The 26,753-nt window shown below is 35.1% G+C and overlaps 5 protein-coding genes across 6 annotated transcripts; 4 read left to right on the top strand and 1 right to left on the bottom strand.

Annotated features, from left to right (window-relative positions):
• Nucleotides 1–1,644: 1,644 nt before the first annotated feature.
• On the bottom strand, nt 1,645–11,885 carry PEL1 (Eukaryotic release factor 1 (eRF1) family protein). The gene is made up of 16 exons (XM_018121825.2): nt 11,719–11,885; nt 11,571–11,653; nt 11,076–11,148; nt 10,909–10,983; nt 10,770–10,826; nt 8,167–8,212; nt 6,720–6,795; nt 4,787–4,862; nt 4,599–4,631; nt 4,447–4,515; nt 4,142–4,248; nt 3,579–3,651; nt 3,424–3,462; nt 2,679–2,773; nt 2,032–2,138; nt 1,645–1,954 (listed from the first exon to the last, which is right to left on the bottom strand). The coding sequence occupies exons 1-16, from the start codon at nt 11,767–11,769 to the stop codon at nt 1,881–1,883; spliced, it is 1,134 nt and encodes a 377-aa protein (XP_017977314.2). The 5' UTR covers nt 11,770–11,885; the 3' UTR covers nt 1,645–1,880.
• Nucleotides 11,886–13,885: 2,000 nt separating this feature from the next.
• LOC18599423 (uncharacterized) lies at nt 13,886–19,166 on the top strand. Its single transcript, XM_088806211.1, has 4 exons — nt 13,886–13,966; nt 14,115–16,948; nt 17,057–17,193; nt 18,733–19,166. The coding sequence occupies exons 2-4, from the start codon at nt 14,116–14,118 to the stop codon at nt 18,946–18,948; spliced, it is 3,186 nt and encodes a 1,061-aa protein (XP_088662337.1). The 5' UTR covers nt 13,886–13,966; nt 14,115; the 3' UTR covers nt 18,949–19,166.
• Nucleotides 19,167–19,651: 485 nt separating this feature from the next.
• Nucleotides 19,652–22,586, top strand: LOC18599422 (UDP-arabinopyranose mutase). 2 transcript variants are annotated; one of them, XM_088806764.1, is made up of 4 exons: nt 19,654–20,007; nt 21,694–21,823; nt 21,916–22,284; nt 22,461–22,586. In XM_088806764.1, exons 1-3 carry the CDS (start codon nt 19,894–19,896, stop codon nt 21,933–21,935), a joined length of 264 nt encoding a protein of 87 aa, XP_088662890.1. In that variant the 5' UTR covers nt 19,654–19,893; the 3' UTR covers nt 21,936–22,284; nt 22,461–22,586. The 2 variants fall into 2 exon arrangements, with proteins under 2 accessions (XP_088662889.1, XP_088662890.1); XM_088806763.1 differs by lacking the exon at nt 22,461–22,586 and having other exon boundaries at nt 19,652–20,007; nt 21,694–21,795; nt 21,916–22,054.
• On the top strand, nt 22,037–23,322 carry RGP5 (Alpha-1,4-glucan-protein synthase family protein). The gene has a single exon (XM_018122134.2). The coding sequence runs from the start codon at nt 22,037–22,039 to the stop codon at nt 23,093–23,095; it is 1,059 nt and encodes a 352-aa protein (XP_017977623.2). The 3' UTR covers nt 23,096–23,322.
• A 542-nt stretch (nt 23,323–23,864) lies between these two features.
• On the top strand, nt 23,865–26,597 carry LOC18599421 (cytochrome C oxidase assembly factor). The gene is made up of 3 exons (XM_007029385.3): nt 23,865–24,076; nt 24,191–24,295; nt 26,220–26,597. Exons 1-3 carry the CDS (start codon nt 24,008–24,010, stop codon nt 26,259–26,261), a joined length of 216 nt encoding a protein of 71 aa, XP_007029447.2. The 5' UTR covers nt 23,865–24,007; the 3' UTR covers nt 26,262–26,597.
• Nucleotides 26,598–26,753: the final 156 nt, after the last annotated feature.

The following is a 26,753-nucleotide window of genomic DNA, read 5'->3' as shown; positions in this document are numbered from 1 at the left end:
ATTAATATTTTATTAAAAGTTGGAATCAAGTGAGAGAAAGAGGAGAGAGAAAAAAATAATATTTTATACTAATAAAGTTGTAAATTTTCAAACTTATAAGGGGTATTTTTGTCTTTATAAATTTTTGAATTTATTCCTCAACCATTGAATAGCTAATACAATGGGGGAGGGTTGTATTAGCTATTCCTTGGTTTTGAAAGATTTTGAATAATAGCCATTCCTATGGAATAGCTATTCCTTGGATCATTTTTCAACCAAATAAAAAAACCAAAATTCCTTGAGAATAAAGCCATTCCCCCAACCAAACATGCTATTAAAAGTAGTGAATGAATAATGTAATACTTTAGATTTAGAGTCCATTGACTGTTTAACACTCATAGCACGTTTGGTTCGCGGAATAAATAGAAATGGAATAGAATAGTTATTACGTGAGAATAAAATGAGATGAGAATAAAATAGAATAAGTATTATGTAATTTGGTATGATGAATGGAATAGAGTAGGAATAATTATTATGACTTATTACAGTGTTTGGTTGGTAACAATAACTTTTGAATAAGAAAGGAATAGAAAATAAAAAGATAAAAATACCCTTTATTATATATAATTATTTATTTTTATTTTTATTTTTTAAGTATTAATAATTTATAATTAATTAAAAAATTAATAATTAATAATTTAAATATCAATATTTTAATATAATTTAATTACCTATATTTTAATTAATAATATTTTATTTATAATTTAATATTATTTTGATTAAAATATTAATAATTTTTATTTTTATTTATACTCATTAAAAATTAAATATATTAATAATTTAATAAATAAAACATTAATAATTTAAAATATTAATATTTAATATTTTAATCATATTAATATTAATAATGTTTCAATTATATATAAAATATTAATATTTTAAATTTTACAAATAATTTATTCTTTTTTATTCTATTTTTGCCTTCTTTTTTTTTCATGGGCCGATCGTCGAAAAGGCAACCGGTGTAACAAAACGCCGATCTGGCGCACCATGTGGCCGGATCTGGCCACTATGGCGCCAGATCGACCTTTCCCCACGGCTGGATCTGGCCGTGGAGTGCCAGATCCAACCGTGGGATTTGATCGAGAAGCACCAAATCCGATGCTTCCCGCGACGAGATCTGGCCGTTGAGTGCCAGATCTGGCTGGATCTCGGTTCAATGTTGTCGGAAAGGACTAGATCGACGTTTTTCGATCATATTCGGTCGCTACCGTTGCCGTCGTCACCGTTGCCGCCGCCGTCACCAATTTTGAGTTCCAATTAGAGAGAGAATGAGAGAGGGAGAAGAGAGAGAAAGAAAAGGGAAAATGGGAGAAAAAAAGTATTTATAGGTATAGGGTTGTAATATTTTTAGGTTATAAGGGCTATTTTGGTCATTATATATTTGAAAGCTATTCCATGAGCCATAGAATAGCTATTACCGGGGGGAGGGAAGGGAATAGATAAAGATGACTTATAGCCTATTTGACAGAATTTTTATTCCTGTGGAATTGCTATTCCGTGTTTCAATTTTGTACCAAACAAAGGAATAGAAAATGACCGAGAATAGAGGGGGAATAGCATAGCTATTCCCCGTACCAAACGTGCCATCACTGTGTCAGGATATGATACAGTATAAAAATGCTGATAATACATCATACATAATACTGGTAAAGGGGAAATGTGAGTATGAAACAAATTCATACCTAAGGTTCATTAGGGAGCAATTTTGCCCCTGAAACTCATCCTTCCACTTCAGGCATCCACGCGACTGAGTTAAGAAATTATAATATACAAAAATCTTGATTGCCAAAAAGCTGTGTGAATGCCATTTGCACAGCCACACAATGGTCCCTTCCCCCTTACATTTCAATGTCTTCCAGATCCGGAAGAGGGAAACGAAGGATTGCTGCAATACCAGTCAGCTGCGCCAGTTCTGTTTATGACACAAAAATAAGTGAGGTGACTACAGAGTAATAAAACTAAATACCAAAAGCAGAAACTGGTACTCACGTTCCCCTGACACGTGCATTGATGAAAAAATGTGAGCAGTGCCCCCTGAATCCTTAACCGAGTTTACCAAATTGACATACTTTTGCCTCGTAGCTATATCAGAGTTCCTGAATGCCAAGTGAATAAATGAACAAAAAGACTAAATCAGCACAGACCTCTAATCAAGAAACTTCCACCACAAAAAACTAACAATGTACAGAGGTAAGAGAGAGAGAGAGGTAGATATAATTGGTGAACAAAAGCCATCCAAAAAGAAGAGGTAATAATAAGTTAATCTCTTCAGAATATCAGAGTAACAGTTTCAATACATTAATTGGTAGTTTATCACTTTATCCCCTCCTATGCTTGTAAAGAAGTATATCTTGATATGTACAGCAATTTTCTCAAGAAAACTTGATACACAATTATTGGTCAGTGCTTGCTGAATACGCATCAGGGTGAGAATTTGTGATGCTTTCAGCAAGTAAATAAAGTGAAACATAAAGCAATTTGAGGATTAAAAAGCACGTGGGTGCTTCCCATCAATCTCACAGTCAATTTGAGAGAGCATTGGCAGAAAAACCACATGAAATGAAATATAATTATCTGCAGCTTCATCTCATTGAATCTAAACTTCAAACAAATTGAGCTGATCACATGATACATACCTGAAGAGATCATCTGTAATAAGAAGGGTTTGAACTGCCATTCGTTCATGGGCAATCTCCACATGTTTTGGTCCATAGCATGCACGAGCTGGATCCTTTACAATAAAATTGAACCAATTACAGCACAAGGGACAAAAAGAAGACAACTAACTTTTAAGACAGGCACTGAGTAAAATAGAAGTTTTAAGACAAGCAAACAGGACGCTGTATCACGCAAGCACATCCCAATTCCCCCAACCTCTTCCTAACTAGTTCATATGGGCACAGATATTATGTACATGGGCATCCATGAGTGTGTGTGTGTGTGTGTGTGAGAGAGAGAGAGAGAGAGAAGTCACATTTTGGTAACTATTCCCGACACCCAGAACAGCCATTGTGAATTTGTGACTCATTCTTTGCTGCATCTTCATCCAACTTCTTATCCTTTCTCTGTAATTTTTTAAAGCCTAATAAAATACTTGATATTAATTCTAGTTATCAACGAAAAAATTCTATTAATTGCCTAGCTGCCTATCATTAAGTTATTCCAGTCACTGATATCTGGCTCTGCTTCATAGCAAAACCTTTTTCACCAATAATTAAAAGAAAAACCCATTTTGACTAGCATTCTCTTGAAGCCTGAAACTACAATTAACATTAACTCACAATATCATTAAGTCATTCCAACCACAGCATATAACCAAAAAATAGTGTGGAAAAACAGACACACTCACACACCCCATACATCTCTATGTTAGAACCTGACATTTGAAAGCATGCTGAAGAAATCTTTGAGAGCTCGGACCTGGTAAAATTGGGGAAATGGAGAATAAAAAGATGTTGTCAAAAGTAAAAAAAATTAAAATAAGAAACAATCAGTGCAAAAATAAAATTCTTAACCAAGTATGGTTTCTAGAATACCTCTTGGGCTGCTTTGGTATCTTTTATCATGTTCATGACATTTGGGGCATCAAGCACTTCTCTCAAACTATGCCTGTAGTCCAAATATATTGCCAAATCACGCTAAGATCCATATGTGCACAAAAGCTCCAAATGAAAAAGCATCTATTAGAGAAACTATGATTGCATCCAATTCAAACAGGAATATGGATAAGACACAAGAAGACGCATCAACTTTTAGAGTCTTGTTACCAGATCAAAGCATTTCAGAATCATGAAGGAGGTGAGCATCGTTCTCTAGTGTTTTTAATGTATAAACCAGTATATTCTAATGCCACATTTTTCAAAATAGTTATTCTATGCAATTTAAGCAGGGAGGGAAGCAAAGAAGGCATCACAGTCTACTAAGAGTATACTCCAAGCAATTCTCAAGATATATAGAATGTATCAAGACATCATAAAATAATGGACTTGTCAGCTGTATCAACATGGAGCCCCTAGATACATGGTTTTTCAGATGAGGGGAAAATTTACATTGCCCAATCCAGTTAGCAGAATAAACCCAAAGCAAAAGGCAAACATACTTGTATCCAGAGCTTGTGTGCACAAGAATTATTCGTGACTTATTCTCAATAATTGGTCTCAGCTGTCTTCTTTCTGCCTCCAATAAAAGATGACGATGAAACTGGTCCTGAAACAGATCAAAGAAATAATAAAAATAATGATTATCATGATGATAATAATAAAAGCCAAATGTAATGTGAATGGTGTAAGAAGATAAGTGCTGTAAACTTCTCCTTCCATGAGTAGATGTTTGAGGAACATTAAAATAATCATAGAATTATGCCAATCAGAAACGGAAACAAAGTTACAAGGTTTTCTCACAGACCTTTGTGAAACCAGGACTTGCAATAACAGCACAGCGAACAACATTAAAATCAATATGTTTCATGAAAGCCTATAAAAGATGCACAAAAGCCAATTAGGAGCCACAAAAACTCACTTACTATCCTCAACCAAGACAATTCAAGCATAACTGACCTGTAGAACATTCTCAAAGAACTTCTTCAAAGCCTGTAAAATGTTAAAAAAGAAATCAACAATTTCACAAATTAATAAGGTTGAGAACAAAACCGATTCTAATTATATGCTGTCAGCAGAGGTAAATGGCTTTCTAAATCAGAAATAAATTCCAAATTCAAAGAAATAATAAAGAAAGAAATACATACCGCCTCATAACCGGCAATGGCAGGTCCATGCTTGCGAGGAATTGAAGTTTCAATCCGTGAACGAGTACTTGTCATACTTTTGTACAAGCCACAGTAATAATACTTAAGTTAAAAATCTTGGACACCATTACATACTAAAAAATTTATCATTTGAAAGTCAAATATGTAAGCAGTAGACAGGAAGGGTCAAGGAGACATTGTGTGACTTTGAAAGGGATGATTCAATAAGAAGGTTCATGTGCTTCCTAAATCTGCAACCAATGATTTCATTTTTGCAGGAAAATAAAACAAAACAAAACAAAACCCTGCAACCAATAAATTACACTTCCAGCAAGGATTCGTCACTTGCTCCCAACTTTCTTCACACCTTACCCCAAAAGCTTTTGCCGACAATTTATATAGATGCTTAACAAAAGATTAAGGAGACAAAATACCTAATGACCCCATCTTTCTAGGAAGTAATGCTATACAGAGGCATTTAGATTGTTGTCAATTCCATACTACCACAAAACCTTAAAAGAAGCTTGTGTTACTTCTCCTTAAATGACTTCTCTAACCAACCAAATTCCTCTAAACTAGCCCAAAAAAGAATGAATACCATCCATTCTAGGCCTCTACGAAACTAGATACAAAAAGATAGTACTGAAAATATACATCATCAAAGTCAGGATCCAGAATTTGTTTATATAAGAACAATATGTTGTTAAAATGTTATTTCCCCAAGTATCACGGGCAAAGTTTAATCCATTTTATTTAAACCTAAACTGGCAACAATTCCAGTTTTTTAAGAACCCCAAACGAAAATACTACCTGTTTCAATTTCAACATGTTTAGGCAAATAACTTCAACCAAGAGAAATTCAAGTGACCTTGGAATGGGCAATCACACCAGTACTTGCCACTATTTCTGTTCTATAAAGGTTTCATCATGAAAGGAAAATCCCCAATTCCCAGAGTTTCCTATGTCACTTTTCTCTTCCCAGAATTTGTGTCTGGACAAGGACAACAGAGAGTGGCAATTTACTTAGTTGCACTGTGTTTTGGGTTTTCACCTTCCAAGTTTCAAAACTTCATGAGCTTTGAGGAATATGATAGGGTCCACAGCCACATTGGAAAGTTTAATGAAAGCTATTTGTCTTCCTTTTCTTCTTCCTTGTCTTTTCCTATTTTGGAGATTGTGATAGTTGTAACAGTGGCTTAGAATTAGCAACAAAATCAATCTTGATTCCACTTGAATTTGGGATTTGTTAACATTCTGCCCTTCAGTTATTATTGTTCCTTTGGCCACACTGCTTTTATGAATGTAAAAACATATTTTGGGAGGTAATGTTTCCCAGCAATAAATGCTAAATGGTACATCAAAGTTCAAAACAGTCTGAAACTGTCTGAAACATGAAATATTTCATTCCAACACAGAAAACAAACGCAGAATGGACATAATCGATTCTGGCACTGAGACCCATTCAAAGCAGCCCATGCACATGTACTTGTTTTCTCTGCGTTTTGGCCCATAATCATATGTTGAGTCCATACCTTTCTGAATTATCCTTTGCTATGGTGAACCTCACTAGGTATCCACATGATATTTCAGAGCAAGTACAGCAAGCATTAAATAAACAAGTGTGATCCCAGCTGATCAAATAATAATTTTAACTCCTCCCATCCTGCACCCTACAAACTTTCACTCACTTATAAATACTAATTACTTTAGCATCCTTATCAATTAAACTAAGTGAAATATGACAAAGCCAAGCTGCAGATGTCAAACCACTTTTCAACAATATCCTGAACATTATATCATAGACAATATGGATGGATCCACAGACAAATTAAAGGGTGATTTCCAAACTTTATTGATAACAATCACTTCACCAAGCAGGCAAGCACCTGAAACAAAGTTATGAACATTCATACTTCAAGTTAGTCACACATACCTTTTACCAACAAGCAAAATATTTGCTAACCCTTCTTGCATTAACACCACAGCCAGATCAGCACTTGCACCAGGATCTGAAATATGCTAAGTATTAGTTACAAAGTTAAATCACACTTAGTAAAAACTTTTCAAATACAAAAATGATGCAACCTGAATTAGCATTACTCAAGTCATGACACAATATAAGGATTGAAGTGCAAAATGAAGACACATGACAACAAAAACTATATTTTAGGAAAAAGAGAACAGGCAAAAGGAGAAAGAAGAGAAATATCAAATGCTTAAATGATGAGAGAGAGAGACAGAGAGAGAGAAAAACAGACAAACATACAGAAAGAAAGCAAGCTTTTAAAAAATTTTTATCGGCCATCTTTATCACAGCTATAACATAAGCACTATACATTATGCATTAGAAGCCCATGCACACACATAAACACAAGTTAATTCAAGGAAAAATCAAGAAACGACTAAGCAATGATGGTAGCTGCCTATATAAGCTAGCCAGCAAAACATACATCCTATACTTGGACACCAAATATGTCATACATCACCTCACATTCATCTCTTTCAACAATATTTAGTATTAGTACAAAAAAAATCTATGTTTAATGATGTGAACAAAAAAAAAAATGAGGCAGCAATGACAAAAAGTTAGAGCAAAAGTGAGAGAAAAAAAAAGAGGAAGAGAGAGAATGGGAGGAAATGAAAGCCAAGAAAGAGAACCATTAGAGAGAGTATTTGAAAATTTCAATTCCCAAATATCAATTTTAATTCAAAAATAACAATAATAAGCATTTATAACACAAGCCTTACATTATGTCAAATATTGTTAGCATCCAACCTGAAACTAATTAGCATGAGAGTCCCAACCTGACTATAAAGCCACCATAAACCCCAAAATTAACTGATATAGGATAACAACTCTTAACACTCACATGTAGCCGAAACACCTACTGAAACAAAGGGGCTACCATGTGAATAACAAATTGGAAAACCAGAAACAGTTAAGAAATAACAAACAAAGAACAACCAACCTAGGTGATGACAAGGTAATACCATGTAAAGACCCAACCTAAAATCAATTTCTAGTAAATGAAGTAATAAACCTGAATATAGGGCCCCAACAACTGCCCAACTTGACCAATGTAAGATACACCACTTAACAATAACAAACAAGGAACACCTGGAAATAACCTAATAATGAACAATTTAACCTTGCTGTCAACTCTTATTCCAATCAATACTTCAACCCTAAAATTCAGATATGGAACCAGCTAAAATTACTATTCAACCATAGAAAACACTTCTCAGAAACCCTAACCAAGATCAGAGCAATTTGCCACCAAACACAGAAGAAACTCTGAAATCTGTTCTAAGGATAATAACAAATGTCAGATGCTTTCTTGTGGAGATATACAGAAGAATAGAAAAATCAGACTGCATACCAGAGGCCTGTTGGAGTACATCTAATGCCAATGAGTCCCAAATATCCTGAAATATGTAAGGAAAATTCCGCAAGTCGGTGAGAGTACCAAATATTTGGGGAGAGCAACAGAGAGAGCACAAATACACTTTAAGGAGAACAAACACTGAAAAACTAGTAATGGATGAAAATAATAAGACTAATAAGATAGACCAAAAGCTCTGAACAAATAATCAAAGCAACCAGATGATGTCAAGTGTAAAATATATTCCACGTAATCATTGTCAGGTAAATGTATTCCAAAAGAGGAGGGTCGTTCAGAAGGCTATAAAGGAAAAACCGAATATGAGAAACTGAAACTAAAAGTGTAGTCAGCATTTAGTGTCGCACTCAGGATAGGCTAAAATCATTATTCAGATTTCTCACTGTTGTTATAATTAGTTTTTAACAATGGGTTTCACTAAGCTATTTTACTTTTCAAACTTAAGTCCATGCCGGTAGCAGCCTACATATAGCTTATGAAAACAAAGATATGCTAGCTTATTTTTCTTGACCTCTTTGTTTGCCCTCTTTTATTATATTTGTTCCACTATGAATTTGAACTTCAGTAGATTTGCCTCTTCAGTACCAAGCACATACAGCCCTAAACTTCAGATCTTTTTCCATACCCTTCAGCATGCACTCAGCCCACTATCCTTAAACCCTCAAATAATAGCAAATTAATGTTGAGCATAAAAATCCTGCATCCATTATACTCCTTTGATGTTATTGGGCCTTTACTTATGGTCCAAGAGTGGGTGATAGTCAAGTTTGGCAGCTTCCATTGTCATACAAGAAATCTTTGTGGGACTATGATCAGCAAAAGCCAACATAAATCCCTTACTCTTTCATTTAACTAATGAGTATATTGAAAACTTACTATTTGGTTACAAATCCTTTTCTGAAAACAATTACCAGAAACAACACAAACACACTCTCAGATTGAAGGGAGAAAACTAAGACTAGGGACTGATGTAGAATTCATCTTCTTTTCTTATTCCCTTCACCCTAGAAAACCCCTTTAGAAACTATAATCCACATCTATTTTTCCAACTCTATTGTAACCAAATAGTCCTTGATAATACCCTTTGAAACTGTTGTTTCTTGACATCTATGTCAAAAGGCTACTTAAGCCACACACACACAAAGGAAAAAAAAATTCAGTCCAATTTATTGATATAGCCTCAAAAATAGCCAGTCTCCAAATAACAAGGAGAGAGAAAATAAATAGGATGCATCACATATAAAGGAGTATATATTTACAAGCACATCTTCTACAAAGCTGAAAAGCAAGCTGAGAAGTGCCACTGTTATCATTAGTTGATCCTCATAGTGCATTTAATCTGAGTAAACTTTTAACTGTAGATGCTTCTATTTCTGTCACCTATTCTCCTACAAACATTCGTGGTGATCTCCCTCCCTCCCTTTCCTACAAACACACGCACACATAGATGGAGAGACACCTCTTCCACTAGTCACAAACCTCCTTAAATTCTATAATGGCATATCTTTAAAAAGCCAAAACATGTAGAAAGTATAGAACTTGGGTAACATTTATTACTGTATCAAAGAATTTTGAACTATATGAAGAACGAAAGATATGGGAACAAACGAAGAGGAACATCTAAAGATTCATAACTATCAACAACAGGAGCTTGACTACTGAATTAAGGCTCCATTCGGTAACCAGGAAAATGGACTTCAAAAGAAAATTTGGTCAACTGAAAATGGACTTCTGGTCAATGTAAAAAACACTCAAATCTGAGGAATTTGTGTTCCCTTTTGGAGACCTGGAAGACAATTTCCTAAACTCACCCATAACACATAGCTAACAACACAACAGCCTAAAACCCCTCCCAAACCCAGCAGACTCAAAACCCAACTCCAGTGACCACCACTGGAGCAACTGGAGACCAGTCCAGCCACTGACTTCCTTCTCATACTCCACGCTCTCCCTCTCTCCTCCACACTCTCATTTTCTTCCTTTCCTTCAAACATAACACAGCCACCAAAATTCCTTCTTCCACTTTGAACACCAATATCCTCCACCTGTAACTTTCCCTTTGCAACCACCAAGAAAGATATCCCTTTTTTTGATCAAATATTGCTATTTGGTTCTTTTATTGTGTTTATTTATATGGGTATTTATGAATTTGAAACGGGTTTCATGTGCTTTGAACAATTTTGCTTGATTTGGATTAAAATCATGATGAAATGTTGAGGATAATGGAAAATGTAAATCGCTGAATGGGAAGATGACAAAACTTGGTTAACAGGAGGAGTTTGGTGATGTTTCAAGTTAGAGAGAGGTTTAAACAGGGAGATGGGAAAGAGAAGAGAGAGGAAGGAAGAAAATGTTAGGTGTTTTTCATTTGAATCATAAACCAGAAAATGATTTTCTCTAAAGCCATCCAAACAATGGAAAATTTTTTATTTTCTGGAAGTTGTTTTCTACAAACAAATGGAGCCTGAGAGAGAGATGCCTAAAAGCATATGATGTTTATATTGCATGAATATAGCACCCATAGCAAGTGGACAAACAAGAAAAGATACACTGCTGTAGATTACTCTCAAAAGGATAGCTACCTTTCTCAATACAAAAGGTCGATGAAGCTCAAGTTCTAGAGTATGGAATGCTCCTATCTGCAACAAGACAATGATGCATTTAAACACAAGAAACTAATAACATTTCATAAAATCAGACAAAATTCTATGGTGCACCTACCTTAACATGTTCATTTTCCAGTATGTTCTTTCCCCTTATACGCAAGATAGAACCTTCTTTGTCATAATCTATTGCCTGAATAAACAAAATAACATAATATCAGTAGTAATCTTCATAATAGCAAAGTTAAAAATTAATCAAGCTGTTCAACATATTGGCAGATATACCTCAACTTTGATTTCTAACTTCAGAGTAATACGCTCTGCATCTCTTCCACCAGCTGTCTCCCGTAGAACTTTCCTATTATAGAATGTCCACAATAATAAAAAGATTTGACCTCAAGAAACATATAAACATCAAACTAGTTGGATTTTACAAGCTAAAAATACAATTGCAATTAAAAGTTATGAGCTAGCATTAGAAATAAGACCTGCAATTGCAGGAAAAAGGATTTTTTTTTTTATCAACTAACAAATATCTGACTGATAACCAATAATTCATTAAAAAGAAACCCATATTAGGAGCTAATAATAACATTAAAGAAGAAGAAAAATAAACTATTTATAGTACATAAAAAAACTCTACAAACCCTAAATTACCCCATCCATAACCACACAAAGTAGCTAAATTTCATCAGAAAAAAAAAAAAAGAAAGTCAATTACTAACAAAATAGAATAAAGCAATCCATTCAATAAAAAAAATTGAGAGGAAAAAGAAAAACCTGACGGTTCGAGCCATAACACTATCTCCAGTAGCTATCAAATTGTAAACAGACCAGAGATCATCTGAATCCACCGGTATCATCTGCAATCAATAATTTCTCGTTAAAACAAGGCTCAAAATTGTATTATATAAATAACTTTTTTTACCTTGACGCTGCCGGGGCCGTTGGGAACGAGGTCTCGGCGTACGACTTTCATGATTTTTACTACAAAATCTGTTTTTTTTTTTTTCTTTCTTTCTTTTTCTCTTGTAAGCTCCGCAAAAGAGAACTCGTAAGTACATAAACACGACTAGTTCATATTTGTAAAAATATAATACCAAACGCAGGGCAGTAGTATAGATATAGGATCTAAAATATTATTAGTTTAATTTTGGATTACGTAGAAAATCGTTAAATTTTTTTTTTAATATTAACCTTTTGATAAAATTTTTAAATTTTTTAACATTATATTTTTATATTGAATAGTGTTCTAAAATTAAAAGGCTAAAATTAAAATATAAGTAAAATAAAATTACTTCATAATAAAGTTTAATTTTCCAATTTTAATGTAAATATTTAAACATAATTAAGTAAAAGTCTCTAAATATATACATATAAAGATTATTTAAGAATAAATAATTTTTAAGAAATAAAAAAAATACAAAATGGTAATATTGGTGGGTGGAAATGGCCTATGAAATATATAAAATAAATCACCCAATTTTTATTTTTTTAAAAAAATAAACATTTTAAATGGACTGAATTAGTACAAAATTTGAAAGTTGAATTGAGTTTTGTCATCTTTAAAATAAATAATAAAATTTATTTTTATCTAAAGATTTTTAAAATTAAAATATTCAAAATTTAAATTTTTTTAAAAAATAATAAACATTTAATTCAATTTTATTATTACTATAAATTATATATTTTATTTAGAAACTATATTAATGATGAAGGTCTAACTGTTTTCCTAAACCTTCTTTCTCAAATAAATATATGAACAGAAGTAATAACAATATACACAAGGAATGGTTTCTAATTTTCTAGTTATTAATTACTAGTTGTTGCATTCTTAATTAATAAATTATTCCAGCATGATCAATGGTAAAAGTTATATGAACTTAAATGTAACCAAATCGACTAACTTTCACACTTATTTTCCTACATAGTTATGCAAATTGATTCAAATTTAAATATGATAACTTGGATAAAATATAAAGACGAATTGGTTAGATATTTAATGAACAAACTGGGTTCTGTTCTGTTACTTACTATATTCAGAAAAATTTTAATATAAATCCATTAAAAATAATAATAAACAAATAGCCCAAAGTTTGATGAACCCATACACATTAATGAGACTTGAATTTGGAATTTAGAGGTTCAAGATCTCTTGCTGATTTATTATGCTTTCTCACCATGAAAGTCTGTAAAAGATATCTGTCTGACCATTTAGCTGATAATTGGGATGCCCACCTAGATGCTTGAGGTTGGGGCTGGCTGAAGGCTTGAAGAAGTTTCCATAACCACTCTCAGAATATATTTTCTGGAGAAGTACTATTTGAATCAACATGTTATAATCATCAGAAAGAAGGTTGTATCAACTTTGAGGAAGCTGCATGGATTAGCAGAGTATCTGATTCTACTAAAATGGATGTGTTCTGAGCTTTGTTTGCGATAACACAAGTTGCTTCTGCAGTTATATTAATTTCCAAAAGAGTCCTCCTATAAGTGCTTAACCTTCATGCCATTGTTCTGACATGCACAGGCCGATGAAACAGGTCTTTAGTGTTGCCAGTGTTAAGCAACCACGTTGAAGTGCGGAAACCTATCTCTGCATGCAAATGGACATCTGGCAATCTCCTCTTTCCAACGCGTGTCATTATCAACACTCAATGATCATTTCCTTCTTTGCTCTTTTCTATGTTACAGCTTACACTGCTACTCCACTGCTAGGCTTTATGTTTCTACTCCCCTCTTTTTCAAGTTTCAATCAAACCTACACCTGCTTGAAAGATCCATCATGACTTCAACAATGTTCGAAGTAACTATCTAAGTATTTTTATCAGGTAAAAACTTGTACAGATTTTTTGGTTCCTAAGAAAACTTGAGAGAAAAAATTCCTGTGTTTCTCTTTTCTTGGGGGTAGGTGTGGTAGTAAGATCAAAGGGTTGAAAAAAATTCTCTTAGAGATATCAAAACCCTCTGTTTGTTGTTCTTTCTTTCTCTTACCTTTAATTTCTAGACAGTTAATTTGCAGGACCATGTTTCAGAATTTGGAATTATCATTATGAAGATTAATTTTGTGCCCTGTAATGTATGTTCTAAATATTATTCTGTTTTTGGCTCTTTCGGCTCCATTTGTTAGCATCCATGAAAATCTGAAGGCAAGTTACAAAGCAACCAAACAAAAGGTTAGCTGGTTAACTTTTCTAATGCTGAATTTTGTTCAGAATTTTATTTTATTAATTCAATGATGGCAATTTTATTTTCTTTTCTTTTTTTTTTTTATTTTCTTCAGCTAAGTGAGTAACTAATTTAAGGCTTGTTAATTTGTTCTAGGATGGATGACCCAGAATCAGAATGGGAAATCCAAGAATCATCAGGAGGGAACAGTGACAACGGAAAACTACGTTGGATGATGAGATTAGGAAAGAAAATACTGGTCACTGGAATTGTTGTATCGTCTGCACCATTTGTGCTTCCTCCACTTGTGGCTATCTCCGCTATTGGGTTCTTTTGTTTGGTCCCTTATGGGATCTTCTTGCTAAGCTATGCTTGCACTGAGACTGTCATGAGTAGGTTATTTCCAATGCCTTCACCAACTGCCCCATTATTGTTGGAATATAGAGAGGCATATGATGGTGAAGAAGAAGCTAATGGGGATGAGAAGCAAGGAGAACAAAATGAAGTGATTAAAGGAGGTTTTAATATGGAGAGGGAGGAAAAAGAAATAAAGGAGGATACAATTGAAGAAGTTGAGATGAGAATTGAATTAGTTGACAAGGTCAAGGAGGAACTTGTTGAAGGGAATATTTTGCAAGGGGATGCATTTTCAAATGATGGTGTTGAAAATGATGAAAAGAAATCAATGGAAGAAGTGGATGAAATTTTAGAGGGAAACAGGCATGAGGAAGATGATGGTGAATTTTTGGATGAAGAAAAGGAAAGTCCATCCCAAAGTTTTGAGGTAGAAGTTAAGGAAGTTACAGAATCGAAAGCAGAGCAGCCTACTGTAGAGGAAAGTAGGGGTGAACAGCTAGCAGGTGATGGCCAAGGTTCTGAGGCTATCGTTGAGGGAGACAAGAAGCACAGCAGCAATATTGAGAAGGAACCACCACTGGAAGCTGAAAATGTCGAAGACAATGGGGAATTAGTAAGAGAGAGAAGTGGTTTATTGGGAAGAAATAAAGTTGAGAACAAATCTGATTATGCAAGGGATGATAAGGAGAGTGTTCAGAACGTAGATGCACAGAGAAAACCAACAAAGAAGACTGAGTTGAAAGTTGAGGGAACAACAAAAAGGAAAGGGGAACAATCCATCGCAGAAAGTGTGAATGAACATCCAGGAGATGAGATTCATCAGGGTGAAGAGAAGGAAAGGGGCAATTTGAATAAGGAAACGACATCTGAACTGAAAAATGTTGCCGCTCAAATAGTTCAGGCCACTAATATAGAGAGTGATGAATTGGTAAGAGAGTCAAGGGGATCATTAGAAAGAGGCAGAGAAAAGGGCAGAAATCGTGATGCAGTGGAAGATAAGCAGGGTGTGAAAAGGGCAAAAGTTGATGCCGAAGGAGAACTACTTGAAGGGAATGAGAGAGCAACAGAAAGGAAACAGAAACAACCCCTTGTAGAAGAAAGTGTGGGTGAGCAGCCAGTAGATGAGGTTAGTGGTATTCTAGGTGGCTTAGAGGGAAGTGATAAGAATGACAGCAATATGGAGGAAACACCACTGGAAGTTAAAAATATACTTGTTCAGTTAGTCCAGTCCATTGATGTTGAAGAGAATGAGAAATTAGTGATAGAAGCAAGGGGTTTATCAGAAAGAATCAGTGATGAGAGCAAACCAGATCATGAAGTGGATGATAAGCAGAGAGCAGAAAGAGTAAATGTAGGTGGAGTTGGAAAGCAATCAAAAGAGATAGAGGCGAAAATTGAGGGAACAACAGAAGTGAAAGTGGAACAATTCCTTGGAGATGAAAGTATGAGTGAAGAGCCAATAGAGGAGGTTTGTAATATTACGGTTGAGTTTGAGGGAGATGAGAAGAATGGCAGCAATATTGGGGAGGAAACACCATTTCAAATAAAAAATGTAGCTGTACAATTATCAGAGTCTACTGATATTGAAGAGGATGAGAATGACAGCAATATGGAGGAAACACCACTGGAAGTAAAAAATATACCTGTTCAGTTAGTCCAGGCCATTGATGTTGAAGAGAATGAGAAATTAGAGATAGAAGCAAGGGGTTTATCAGAAAGAATCAGTGATGAGAGCAAACCAGATCATGAAGTGGATGATAAGCAGAGAGCAGAAAGAGTTAATGTAGGTGGAGTTGGAGAGCAATCAAAAGAGATAGAGGCGAAAATTGAGGGAACAACAGAAGTGAAAGTGGAACAATTCCTCGGAGATGAAAGTATGAGTGAAGAGCCAATAGAGGAGGTTTGTAATATTGTGGTTGAGTTTGAGGGAGATGAGAAGAATGGCAGCAATATTGAGGAGGAAACACCATTTCAAATAAAAAATGTAGCTGTACAATTATCAGAGTCTACTGATATTGAAGAGGATGAAGAATTAGTAAGCGAGACTACGGGATTACTAGAAAAAATCAGGGATGAGGGGAAAACTGATTATGCAGTGGATGATACGCTGCGTACAGTAAAAGAGCATGCAGGTGCAGAGAAGGATGATAAGAAAATTGTTGGGGATGTTGGAGAGGCTGAAAATAGATGTATTCTTGCCTATGACAGAATGGGAAAGCCAACTAGGGTGTTCGAACCCAAAGAAAATAAGGAAGATAACAAAGTGCAAATGAAGGAATCTATGGAAAATTTGGATGCTGCCTCAAAGGAGATGAAGCTGGGTACAGATATTGAAGGTTTATCTGAGAAAATGGATGTTGATAATATTCCCTCAGTAGGGCTGGTGAGTGAAACAGCAAAAAATGGTAGCAGTACAACAGAGATTATAGTAGAAAGTGCTATATTAATGGAAGGAGGACGAGCAGAAGTTGGTAATGAAAACAATGTAGAACAAAATTATCTACTGAATTGGGAGAAGAAAGATGTGATTTTCTCCAATAAAGATGAAAGAGAAATCGGTGATGAACAAGGGCTTGACTTGTTAAGTACGGTTAGTCAGCAGGGCTCCCCTTCATATGTGAACACTTTTGAAGGTAGCCTTTTGCAATAGTTGCTTTTCAGTTTATCTTGTTCTCAGTATTGCTCTTGGTAATAAGGGTAAATGCGATTCTCATATTTATACCCATATGGTGCACATGCAGAAAGTCATCCTTCATTAAGTTACTCAGATCACCAAGAGATTTCTGATTCTTTAGAGCTTCCTATTTCTACAAAGGCTCAAGAATCAGACGACATTCATATATCTGCAGCAGGTGCCATTGATAAAGCTTCCAATGAGGTAAGGCCTAAGTTTATTTATATTGCATATCATTGTGGCTGTTACTGAATAGAATTCTCAGTCTCACTAAGATTGGGAGCCATACTCCAAATAATTGATGTATAAGGGCAGAACTTTTTTAGCTTACTTTTTTTTTATTGTTTCAGAATATTCTTAGTATTAACCACTTTATTATTTGTTTCTTACCTTCGTTACTTCTTGTTCCAAAATCATTTTACAATCAATAAGGCTTAGCTTTCTGAGTCCAAGGACTGATTTGGTCATCTTCAATCAAATCATTGCCTTTCTGGCATTACCCTTTGTTGACTGCTGCATGCACCATTTTTTTTCAGTGACCATCTATGCATGCTTTCTCTATTCTTTGTTTGTTATAAAAATGTCAGTGGCGCTTCATATGCCACATTTGTATTATATACAATGACTGCAAGCTTAGGTCTTAAAGGAGGATGCCACAGATTGTTTTAGGTGACTATTAAACTTTTACAAGAAAAAAAAATTGAATATTTGCATTGTGGAGAACATTAAATCCTGGGGCCAGCACATGAAACATAAGCACCTGGCCTGATGCTGCTCATAATTTAAGTGAAACCTTTACTGTTCTTTCCACTTTCTTCCTTTTTTTTTTTCCCTGAAAGCTTTTAACTCAATAGTCATGTTGTCAACAGTTTGTATGGATGCATAGGCTGTACACCTATGTGCTCTTTTATTTTGTGTCATTAAAGTCTTGAGAGGCTCTACTGAGCATTTACCAACCTGTGAGTGTTTGCGGTTTAGAGAGAAGTGAACATTTTAAGGGTTTATACAAACATTTACTGGTGTCTAGTGATTGTTGCCAGTGTTAACTTTGAGAAACCTTTAGATTCTGAGAGCAACATTAAGTTGCATGTTGGATGTTCTTGGATAGGTATAGGCCCTCAATTTCCACTATGGCCAAGGGAGAAAAATGAAAAAAAAAAAAAAAAGGTAAGAAATCAGGAACATATAATATAATACAATGCTGTAACACATCCCAGATGAATCTTGCCACCAAAACAAGTTGCCTTTTCAAGACAGAATCAGTCTCATTAGACAGCAATTCCGAATAATATGTTGCTGCTGGTTGTATTGAGCTTCTTGAGTTTCTTCTCTTCCTAAGTTCTCACACGTACACCCATAGGTTCGGACATAGTTCAAAAAATATAAGATTGAAAGCAAATAATGGAAACACTTACTTTAAAATTATCGACATGGTAACTTTTTGATTTGTGGGATGAGAACGCAATTGATCACACTGGTCCTATTGGTCATTTTCAATTTATTTGTTGTTCCTTTGTTTTGATCTTTTTTAAACTTAGAACAGGCTAGCTTGCTCGAACATGAATTAACTTGTCGGAACATGACCGTCATGATGGTAAAACCCCTAGCACATAGGGAAGAGGTCTTTCCTGAAGTAAATGTGCTTATGGCAAAGGATTATAAACATTTCAATCCTCTTGTCTATTTGTTGCTTTTGCTTGTAGGCTACTTCATATTGATTGCATTAAGTCTATCCTACTGTAGGCATTATACAGTAAGGCGAAGGTATGGGAACAAATCAATGCGCTGCGAACAATAGTTGGATATGAAGCTGCACGAAAGGAAACGTGCACAGAGGAATTGAAAGCTCTCTATCTGTTCACTGGAATTGAACCCCCCGCTTCCTTCAAGGACACTTCTGATGTTGTGGAAGTCAATGCCAAGCTTCGGTTTCTCATGTCTGTCATTGGAGTGAAGTAGGAAACTAGTTCATCATGGACTTGCTTTTAGTAGGCTCTATGGAATTTTCATTTTCTTCTGAGATTTGTGTACTAATTAAAAACTTCATCTTGTTATGCTGTTTAGGACTTTAGACTAAAGAGTAGAGAAAGCTTGGAGTGTAGGATAATATGAGCTTGAGCTCTTTTGGTCACATGAACTATCTCTATATGTAGCATATTGAATTTTGCATTTTGGAACTAAGTGTTGTTTTTGCATTAGTGTTGAATTGGACATTGTTGCAATATTACCTTTGGGTCTAAGCCATTTCCTTTGGGGTTATAGTTTGATCATGAAGCATGCTTCAAGAGGCCCTAAGGAACAGTTTCAGATACAAAACCAGCAAAGTGATGAGCAAATTTTCTGTGATATTTCATGCTAGAGTCCCCAACATCTTCATATTCATTCCTGTATAAAAGAATCTTTTTATCATCATTAAATTATCAATTTAATACTTAAAAAAAAAAAATTCATATATATATATATATATTAACAATTTATTGAATATAAGAGAAAACAATCTCCCTTACAAAAAATCACTTGAAGCCCAAGTGTGCATAGGAGTGGGTTGCTCAATCTGGGTCAGAGCCGTTTATTTTCTCAGCCCATGATTCCACTGATCCGATCCCATCCAATCCCATACGTGCGGCTGACGAGGCACGTGTGAAGATAACTGTGAACTAGACTGTACAATCAAAAATTGTCAGACACAAGGGGGACGGAGAAACCGCTGCAGATCCTCAGCCTGCAAAACTGCAAAATCGGATCAAGCACTTAGACCGATTCTTCATTTATTTTTATTTTTTAATTTTATATGCAGTTGTTTTAGTTATAGATCCAAGAATATTATACCTTTACTTTTAATTTTTTTTTGTAAGAAATCAATATAAAAAAAAATTAGGAAATGAAATAAGTTAAAGTGAATGAATGAGAACCCCGCCTTCTTTGCTGTCTTTAACTATAGATTCAGCTGTCATAAACCTTTCCAACATCACCGATCTCTCTCCTCTACCTGATCATATCCTCATCGATCTCTTCCTGGTAAACTTTCTTTCTCTCTTCATTCTTAGTTCTTGATGCTCTTTTCTTTTTCTTTTTCTTTTCTTGAGTTGTAGATGGGTAGTTCGATTCTTGACTGTCTTTTTGAATTTCTTTCTTTTTATGTAAAGTTATGAATCTTTCATGGTTTGGGTTGGGTTGGGTTGTGTTGTGTGGCTGTAGCTATGATGATTTTCTGGGTTACACGATTCCTTTGATTTTAATGTGATATGGCTAAGACTTTAGGAAGTGGTTAATAGTTTGGTTAAGGAGTTGCCTAGTCTGTTTTCTTGCATTCACAAGTTTGTTTTGATCAGCTATCTAAACTGGGTTTCCTTCTTCTTCCTTATGTTTTTTTTTTTTTTCATATTAAACAAGTTTCAAACTTGTTTCATATGTGCTTCAATATGATTCATTGTCTTTTCAATCGAAAATGGCTTTCAGTCAATATTTTCTATCGAATTTGAATTCCAGTCTCGGTTACATCTTGATTTCCAACTGCTAACAAAAAATTGTGAGCGGGTGTATACTTAAGGGCGTGTTGGGATCTCATGCGAGTAGCTTGAAGTTATCTAGATACTAATATATGAGAACTTTAAGGCCTTAGGATGTGTAAAGCCACAGCTCTTTCTTTCTTGTTTAAATTTTCAGTCCAAGTGGTAGACAATGAAATTTTACTCTGGTAAGACAATCAGCATAGATTTTGAAGAATGGCTGTTGAATTTAATGTTTTTCATAATAGAGTAGGCAGTATTCAAAATCTGGTGGACAATTGTTGTTTCCAGTGAATGGAGAAACCTGAATAGATTACCATATTGATGGCGATTTCAACAACTAAGCGGTTAGCCATGTTGGTTGTGGTGCCTGCTGAGTCCTACAATCAATGTGGCAGGGGGCAAAGAAGAGGAGTTTCTCTTTCCATTTCAACAAGTAGCACTTTGCTTTCTTGATAAAATTTACCCACTTAAAAAAACAAGGCAGGAGAATACTTTGAGGAGTGTCTTATTGTATAGGATCCATAAGTATACTTTGCAGGAAAAGTCACCGCACTGGTTTTTAAATTGATCGATTTGAACAAATTTTCTGACAGTTTAAGTGGCATTGAATGGATTTTTGGGAGAATAAAAGTTTTGTGATTTTGGTTCGATGTCAAGGAGTTTGAGATTTGCATGTAGGTTTACATTTTGGTTCTTTAGGACTAAAGATTTTACTAATTCTTTTAAAGACATATCTAAGGAAACAGCAAACTAGCTGTTGAATTTAAGTTACAGAGGCTTCTAAATTTTTCTTCTTTGTTTCCCTTCTTATGCTTGGATGGGTAGCTCACATCACTCGCTTTAATCACTTGATTTGATAAGTTTTGTTATCTGTGCCACTTGTTTAATAAATTTCCTATGCGATGATAATGTTTTTTTTCTTCTTTTTCTTAACCTTTTATTTATTTATTCTGTATTGCATAATTTTCCACATTTTTGTTTCTGAATTCTTTCCATTTTCCTTTTCTCCATCAAATCCTTTGAACCTTAGTATAATTGAATTAAATCTCAGCTTCATGCTTATTTTTACTTTCTTTCTTCTGTCTGCCAAGCTTGAATTTAGGTTTATGAATCTAGCTTGTCTCTGGAACCTTGTGATTTCTTTGTTTGAACTTTTTGTTTGGTTCAAGTGGCATTTTTCATGATTCGGCAGAGAACATTGAGAGCTGGAAAGCTAACTGAGAGAGTTCTGAAGCTGTTTATAGCTACTGGAAAGGACGAGGTCCACTCACTTATCCAGGCACTCAACATTCAGGTCATAGTTACCCCTGTCCTTCCTACCAGTAAGTCTTTTTCAGAATAATGAATATTCCTTTTTTTTTTTTAGCAATAGGTTTTGAGCTGATTTCAAAATGAATTTTTGTTCCCTCCATAGGATGTTCTGAGAAATTCTAAGATTGGTTTAATCTGTGGAACACACGGTACTTTGGTCTAAACACCAGTTGCTTTTAAGGGGCCAGACTTTCTGAATTGGGTTGTTGTTTGTATTTGGCAAGATGTCTCTAGAAATTAAGGACGATGAGATTGACATTGTGATTGGAGCAGTCAGTTCTGACATGACATCTTTCTTGAATGAATGGAGACCTATATTCTCTCGATTTCATCTCATAATTGTCAAAGACCCTGATTTGAAAGAGGAACTCAAAATACCTGAAGGCTTTAACCTTGATGTCTATACAAAGTCTGACATAGATCGAGTGGTGGGTTCTTCTACTTCAATTCTCTTCTCTGGCTATTCATGCAGGTATTTCGGCTATCTTGTTTCTCTGAAGAAGTACATTATCTCTGTAGACGATGACTGTCTCCCTGCCAGGGACAATAAAGGCTTTTTGGTGGATGCTGTTGCCCAGCATATTACCAACCTTACAACCCCAGCCACTCCATTCTTTTTTAATACTCTGTATGACCCTTTCTCTGAAGGAGCGGATTTTGTTCGTGGCTACCCATTTAGTCTTCGGAGTGGGGTGAAATGTGCTTTGTCATGTGGGCTCTGGCTTAATCTGGCTGATCATGATGCACCTACTCAAGCCCTCAAGACAAGACAAAGGAATTCCCGATATGTTGATGCAGTTATCACTGTCCCAGCTAGGGCCCTGGCACCTATTAGTGGAATCAACATTGCTTTTGATCGTGAGGTGGTAGGACCTGCCTTGGTTCCAGCTTTGAGATTGGCTGGGGAAGGTAAGTTTAGGTGGGAAACAATGGAAGACATCTGGAGTGGGATGTGTGTTAAGGTTGTATGCGATCACCTGGGGCTTGGTGTGAAAAGTGGACTGCCTTATGTGTGGAGAACTGATAGAGGTGATGCTATCTCAAGCTTGAAAAAAGAGTGGGAGGGTGTGAAGCTGATGGAGGAAGTTGTCCCATTCTTTCAGTCAGTGAGGTTGCCACGAACAGCTACAACAGCAGAGGACTGTGTCGTTGAGGTGGCAAAAGCTGTTAAAGAGCAGCTAGGATCAACAGATCCAGTGTTTGCTCGCGCTGCTGGAGCCATGCTGGATTGGGTCAAGCTCTGGAAATCAGTTGGATCTAGCTCATCTCCCCCTGGGGTATAGGAATTAATCATGGTTATAAGTTCCTTTGTTTTTTTTTTTTTGCTAGAATGATTTCCCGTATGCACTTCCTAGATTTCCATGTTTTTATCATACTTGTACCCTATAATAGTACTTTTATAATGGTTGATGGAGTCTAGCCTGGTCAATGAATAAAACATATATGGTTGTTGCAGAGAAGGTTATGTTGTGTTAAATTTTTGGACGCTGCAATGTGATTGTATTGTTCATACTCTTATGTTTCTGATTATCTTCACTTTGCTGATTGATAGAACTTTTGGATGGAAAATTTGGGTTAAACTCTTGTGTTAAAAAAGTCATGAATTATTTCCTGCTAAATTATATTTTTTAATAGTCCAAGGACTTCTGAAGAAATCTCTTTTTCTTAGCAATAGTTATAGGCTCTCCTTTGTCACTAGTTAATCATCAATGAAAATACAAAATGAGCAATAGTCCTTTGAAGGAATCCCAAATACATAATGTTGCTGTTGTTGTTTCTTTTGCAAATCAATTGTAATTAATGGTCAATGGAGTTAAAAACCATTTTTGCACTTCATCTTTTTTTAATTTGTTTGCATCCAAATTTCATTTAAAAAATTTAAATGTAACTTTCCTTGGTTTAGGAGAATTTGAATAGAAGGTATGTTTCTTATTGAGCCAAACATTCAATGCTCATAAAATTTTATGTGTTCCTTTTGTATAAATAACCATTTTTCATGGTACCCAACTCTAAATATCTCTTTTTATAAACCCTTTCTTAAAACCCCACCAGGCACAAGCTTCCCACGAGTTCAACGAGAAGAGCCCTCCAAATAAAAAACCCAGTAATCATAACGGACTTGCGTGCCTTCGTTTTTTCCTTTTTCTTGGTTGGATTTTCAGATAAAGGCTTTTCTGGTTGTGGGAAAGTGAAAAATGTCAAAGTCTTGCAAGGGTTTGGCCATGGAACTGGTAAAGTGTTTAAGTGAATCAGATTGTATCAAGGTACTCTTTCTTCCCTTTTTCTACTACTCTCTTTTCCCTCTGCTTTCCCATTTTTTTCCCGACATAAAATTGTAGATTATTATTGAATTTGGGCAATTGGGTATTGTTGGTCAGGTTGAGAAGCGTTCCTTCAGGGAATGTGCTGGAGAAAAAAGCCCTTGTATTTCAAGCGAGTGTGTAGGACTCAGAGAAACTTATTTCAATTGCAAAAGAGGACAGGCATGCTGCTTCTTCTCTTCTTATTTCTCTGTGTTCAATTATAGATGTTTTCTATCTTATTCATGTCTCCTATATTGCTGGGGATTTCTTTTTATCTTTCATGGGTATGGTTTAAATTATGGTCCAAGTTATTATTTTAATTGGTTTAGGAAATGGTTATCTGATTTTTTTTTCTTCCTGAAAGAATGGTCTGCTGTTGATTTTTTTTCTTCTCGTATATGATTTGGGATTACAGAATGGGAGGTAGGCCTCTCCCACCTTGCTCATCCCAAGATTGGAACTTGATCTAAGACAGAATTTCAGGTTCTAACCGCTATGGTGTCCCCATGTGGAAAATGGTTGATAACGACAAGATTCATATCACTTACAGTTACCTTTGCTGCCACCCTTTTCTCTAGGTTGAATTTTACCAAATGGAAAAGGGATCACTAGTAGGATATGAATAAGTCTTTTGTATATTTCTCTGCCAGATGAATAGTTATTCCTGTAATGTATATAGAATCAGAATATATTTGAAAAACATCAGAGATACTGGTTTGTTGGTTTTATCTGTGTCCTTTTTTTTGAACTTTAAATTGAAAAAAGAAATAAATTTTTCTTAACCTGTAACTCCCAATTGGATTGCATTGCTTACAAAGGGCAAACAAACCTAATAGAGCAGTTCATTTTGAGATTTTGGCTTTCTTAGTTTATCCCCACAACAATGTCATAAAGGCATAGGCTAGAATATTTATCATTATAATTCTTCAGATTAAAGGGTCTCTGTTTTGTTATGTTCCAGTTTTCTTTAGTTTTAGATTTAGGACTATCTAGTACATTCAAAGTTTGGCCAAATCCAGAGCAATTGCTGCCCCATAAGATAATGGTACTATTCATAGTGGCATCTTAACCTGTGTCTCTTGGACCTCATATGAGTCTCAAACAGTGGGTCACTTAATTTTTTGTTAGTTTTTCCTTACATTTGAAGGACCATTTTCTTCTACCACGTCTAGTTTCAGGTGCTGGGTGTGTGCCAGACATTGGCATGGTAGAAAAAACTCTGACTAAGATGGAGCTTATGAACTTAAGCATCTCAGTATCCCTTATTTAATTTTAATCGCGGAAACCCTACATTTGTATGTATTTTTGATATGATAATAGAATGCAGGGTTCATATGTACATATTTGATAAAGTCATGAACGTGGTCTAGGATATATTGACTTTGAAAAGCATGTTAGATTGAAATAATTGGAGTCAAATTAGTTATGTAAATTGTAAAGTAAAGAACCTTCATTTTGTTAACATATATTACGTATTAATATGACCAAGATCCCAATTTGTCTGTTTGTTTTCTTAAAGCCTTACTATCTTTTAAATAAGGGGAGGGGAAACAAATTGCTAAGAGAAAGATGGAGGGAAAGCATGTTTTTTCCCTTTTGAATGCAACTTAATCCCTAGAAGCTTCTGCTATATAAGTGCTAATTGCTGTTCATTTATAGTTAGTGAGAACATTATCACATTTTGCTGCTGCGGGTGGTCCATGCATTTGTGATCTTTCTTTCCTTACATTTGAAATCTTACTTTTGTTATTGTAAACCAAGGATTGTGAAACTAATCGATCTATAATGTATCTTTGTTGCAAGATATCTGTATTGCACATAGGTATATTTGCTTCGTAGGTTCATGATAAATAGATGATAATGATTTATCATATCAAAGGAGATCAAGCAGGCTTATGATTTTAATAGTTGAAAAACACAATTGTCATAGTAACGCGTAGCTTGGATGATTGAATTTGTAAATAGGTAACATGAATACAAACTCTATAGGAGAAATGCTGGGTATTTTGGTGAAATAGTAATGAGTTATGGCCTTCTGATGATATTGAAAATCGAACACTTCCAGTTATACTAACCTGTTATGCATTCATTTTTTCACTACCAGGTTGACATGAGAGCTAGGATTCGTGGAAACAAAGGCTACTGAATGGGGGATGATCTGTTCTCTACTTGTACATGGTTTACTGCATGGCACCTTTGAAATTTTCGTTTTTGTCTCCCTTCCCAATTTGCCTCCAGAGTAACAGTTTTTGGGTTAGCTTCAACCTTAGACCTTGTCTACACACTTTAAATGAGGATACACCAATCTCCACGAGATGTTGAACATTTAAGACATGGATGTTATTATTCTGTAAAATTCTTGGTGTCACGAGTCATTGTTAGAGTCAGATATAACTATGAAAAATAATGTGCTTATAACTGGAGTATTTTGGATTTTTCGAAAGTGGATTTAGGGATCTGAATTTTGGACCCTTATTGCTAAGATTGGTATTCATTAATTTTTTTTTTCAAAATGAATGTCGATGAGTCACATTCTCTGTTGCTTGAAGCAATTAAAGGTCATCTTTTCGAAGAATGGGGAGTGAACAGTTATTTACGTTTGTGGAGAATTTTGTGTCTGTGCATATTGGATGATCAG

The sequence above is a fragment of the Theobroma cacao genome, chromosome 5, assembly GCF_053813885.1.
Source record: "Theobroma cacao isolate CCN51 chromosome 5, ASM5381388v1, whole genome shotgun sequence".
Lineage (NCBI taxonomy): Eukaryota > Viridiplantae > Streptophyta > Magnoliopsida > Malvales > Malvaceae > Theobroma > Theobroma cacao.
This window is presented reverse-complemented; position numbering and strand designations above follow the sequence as displayed.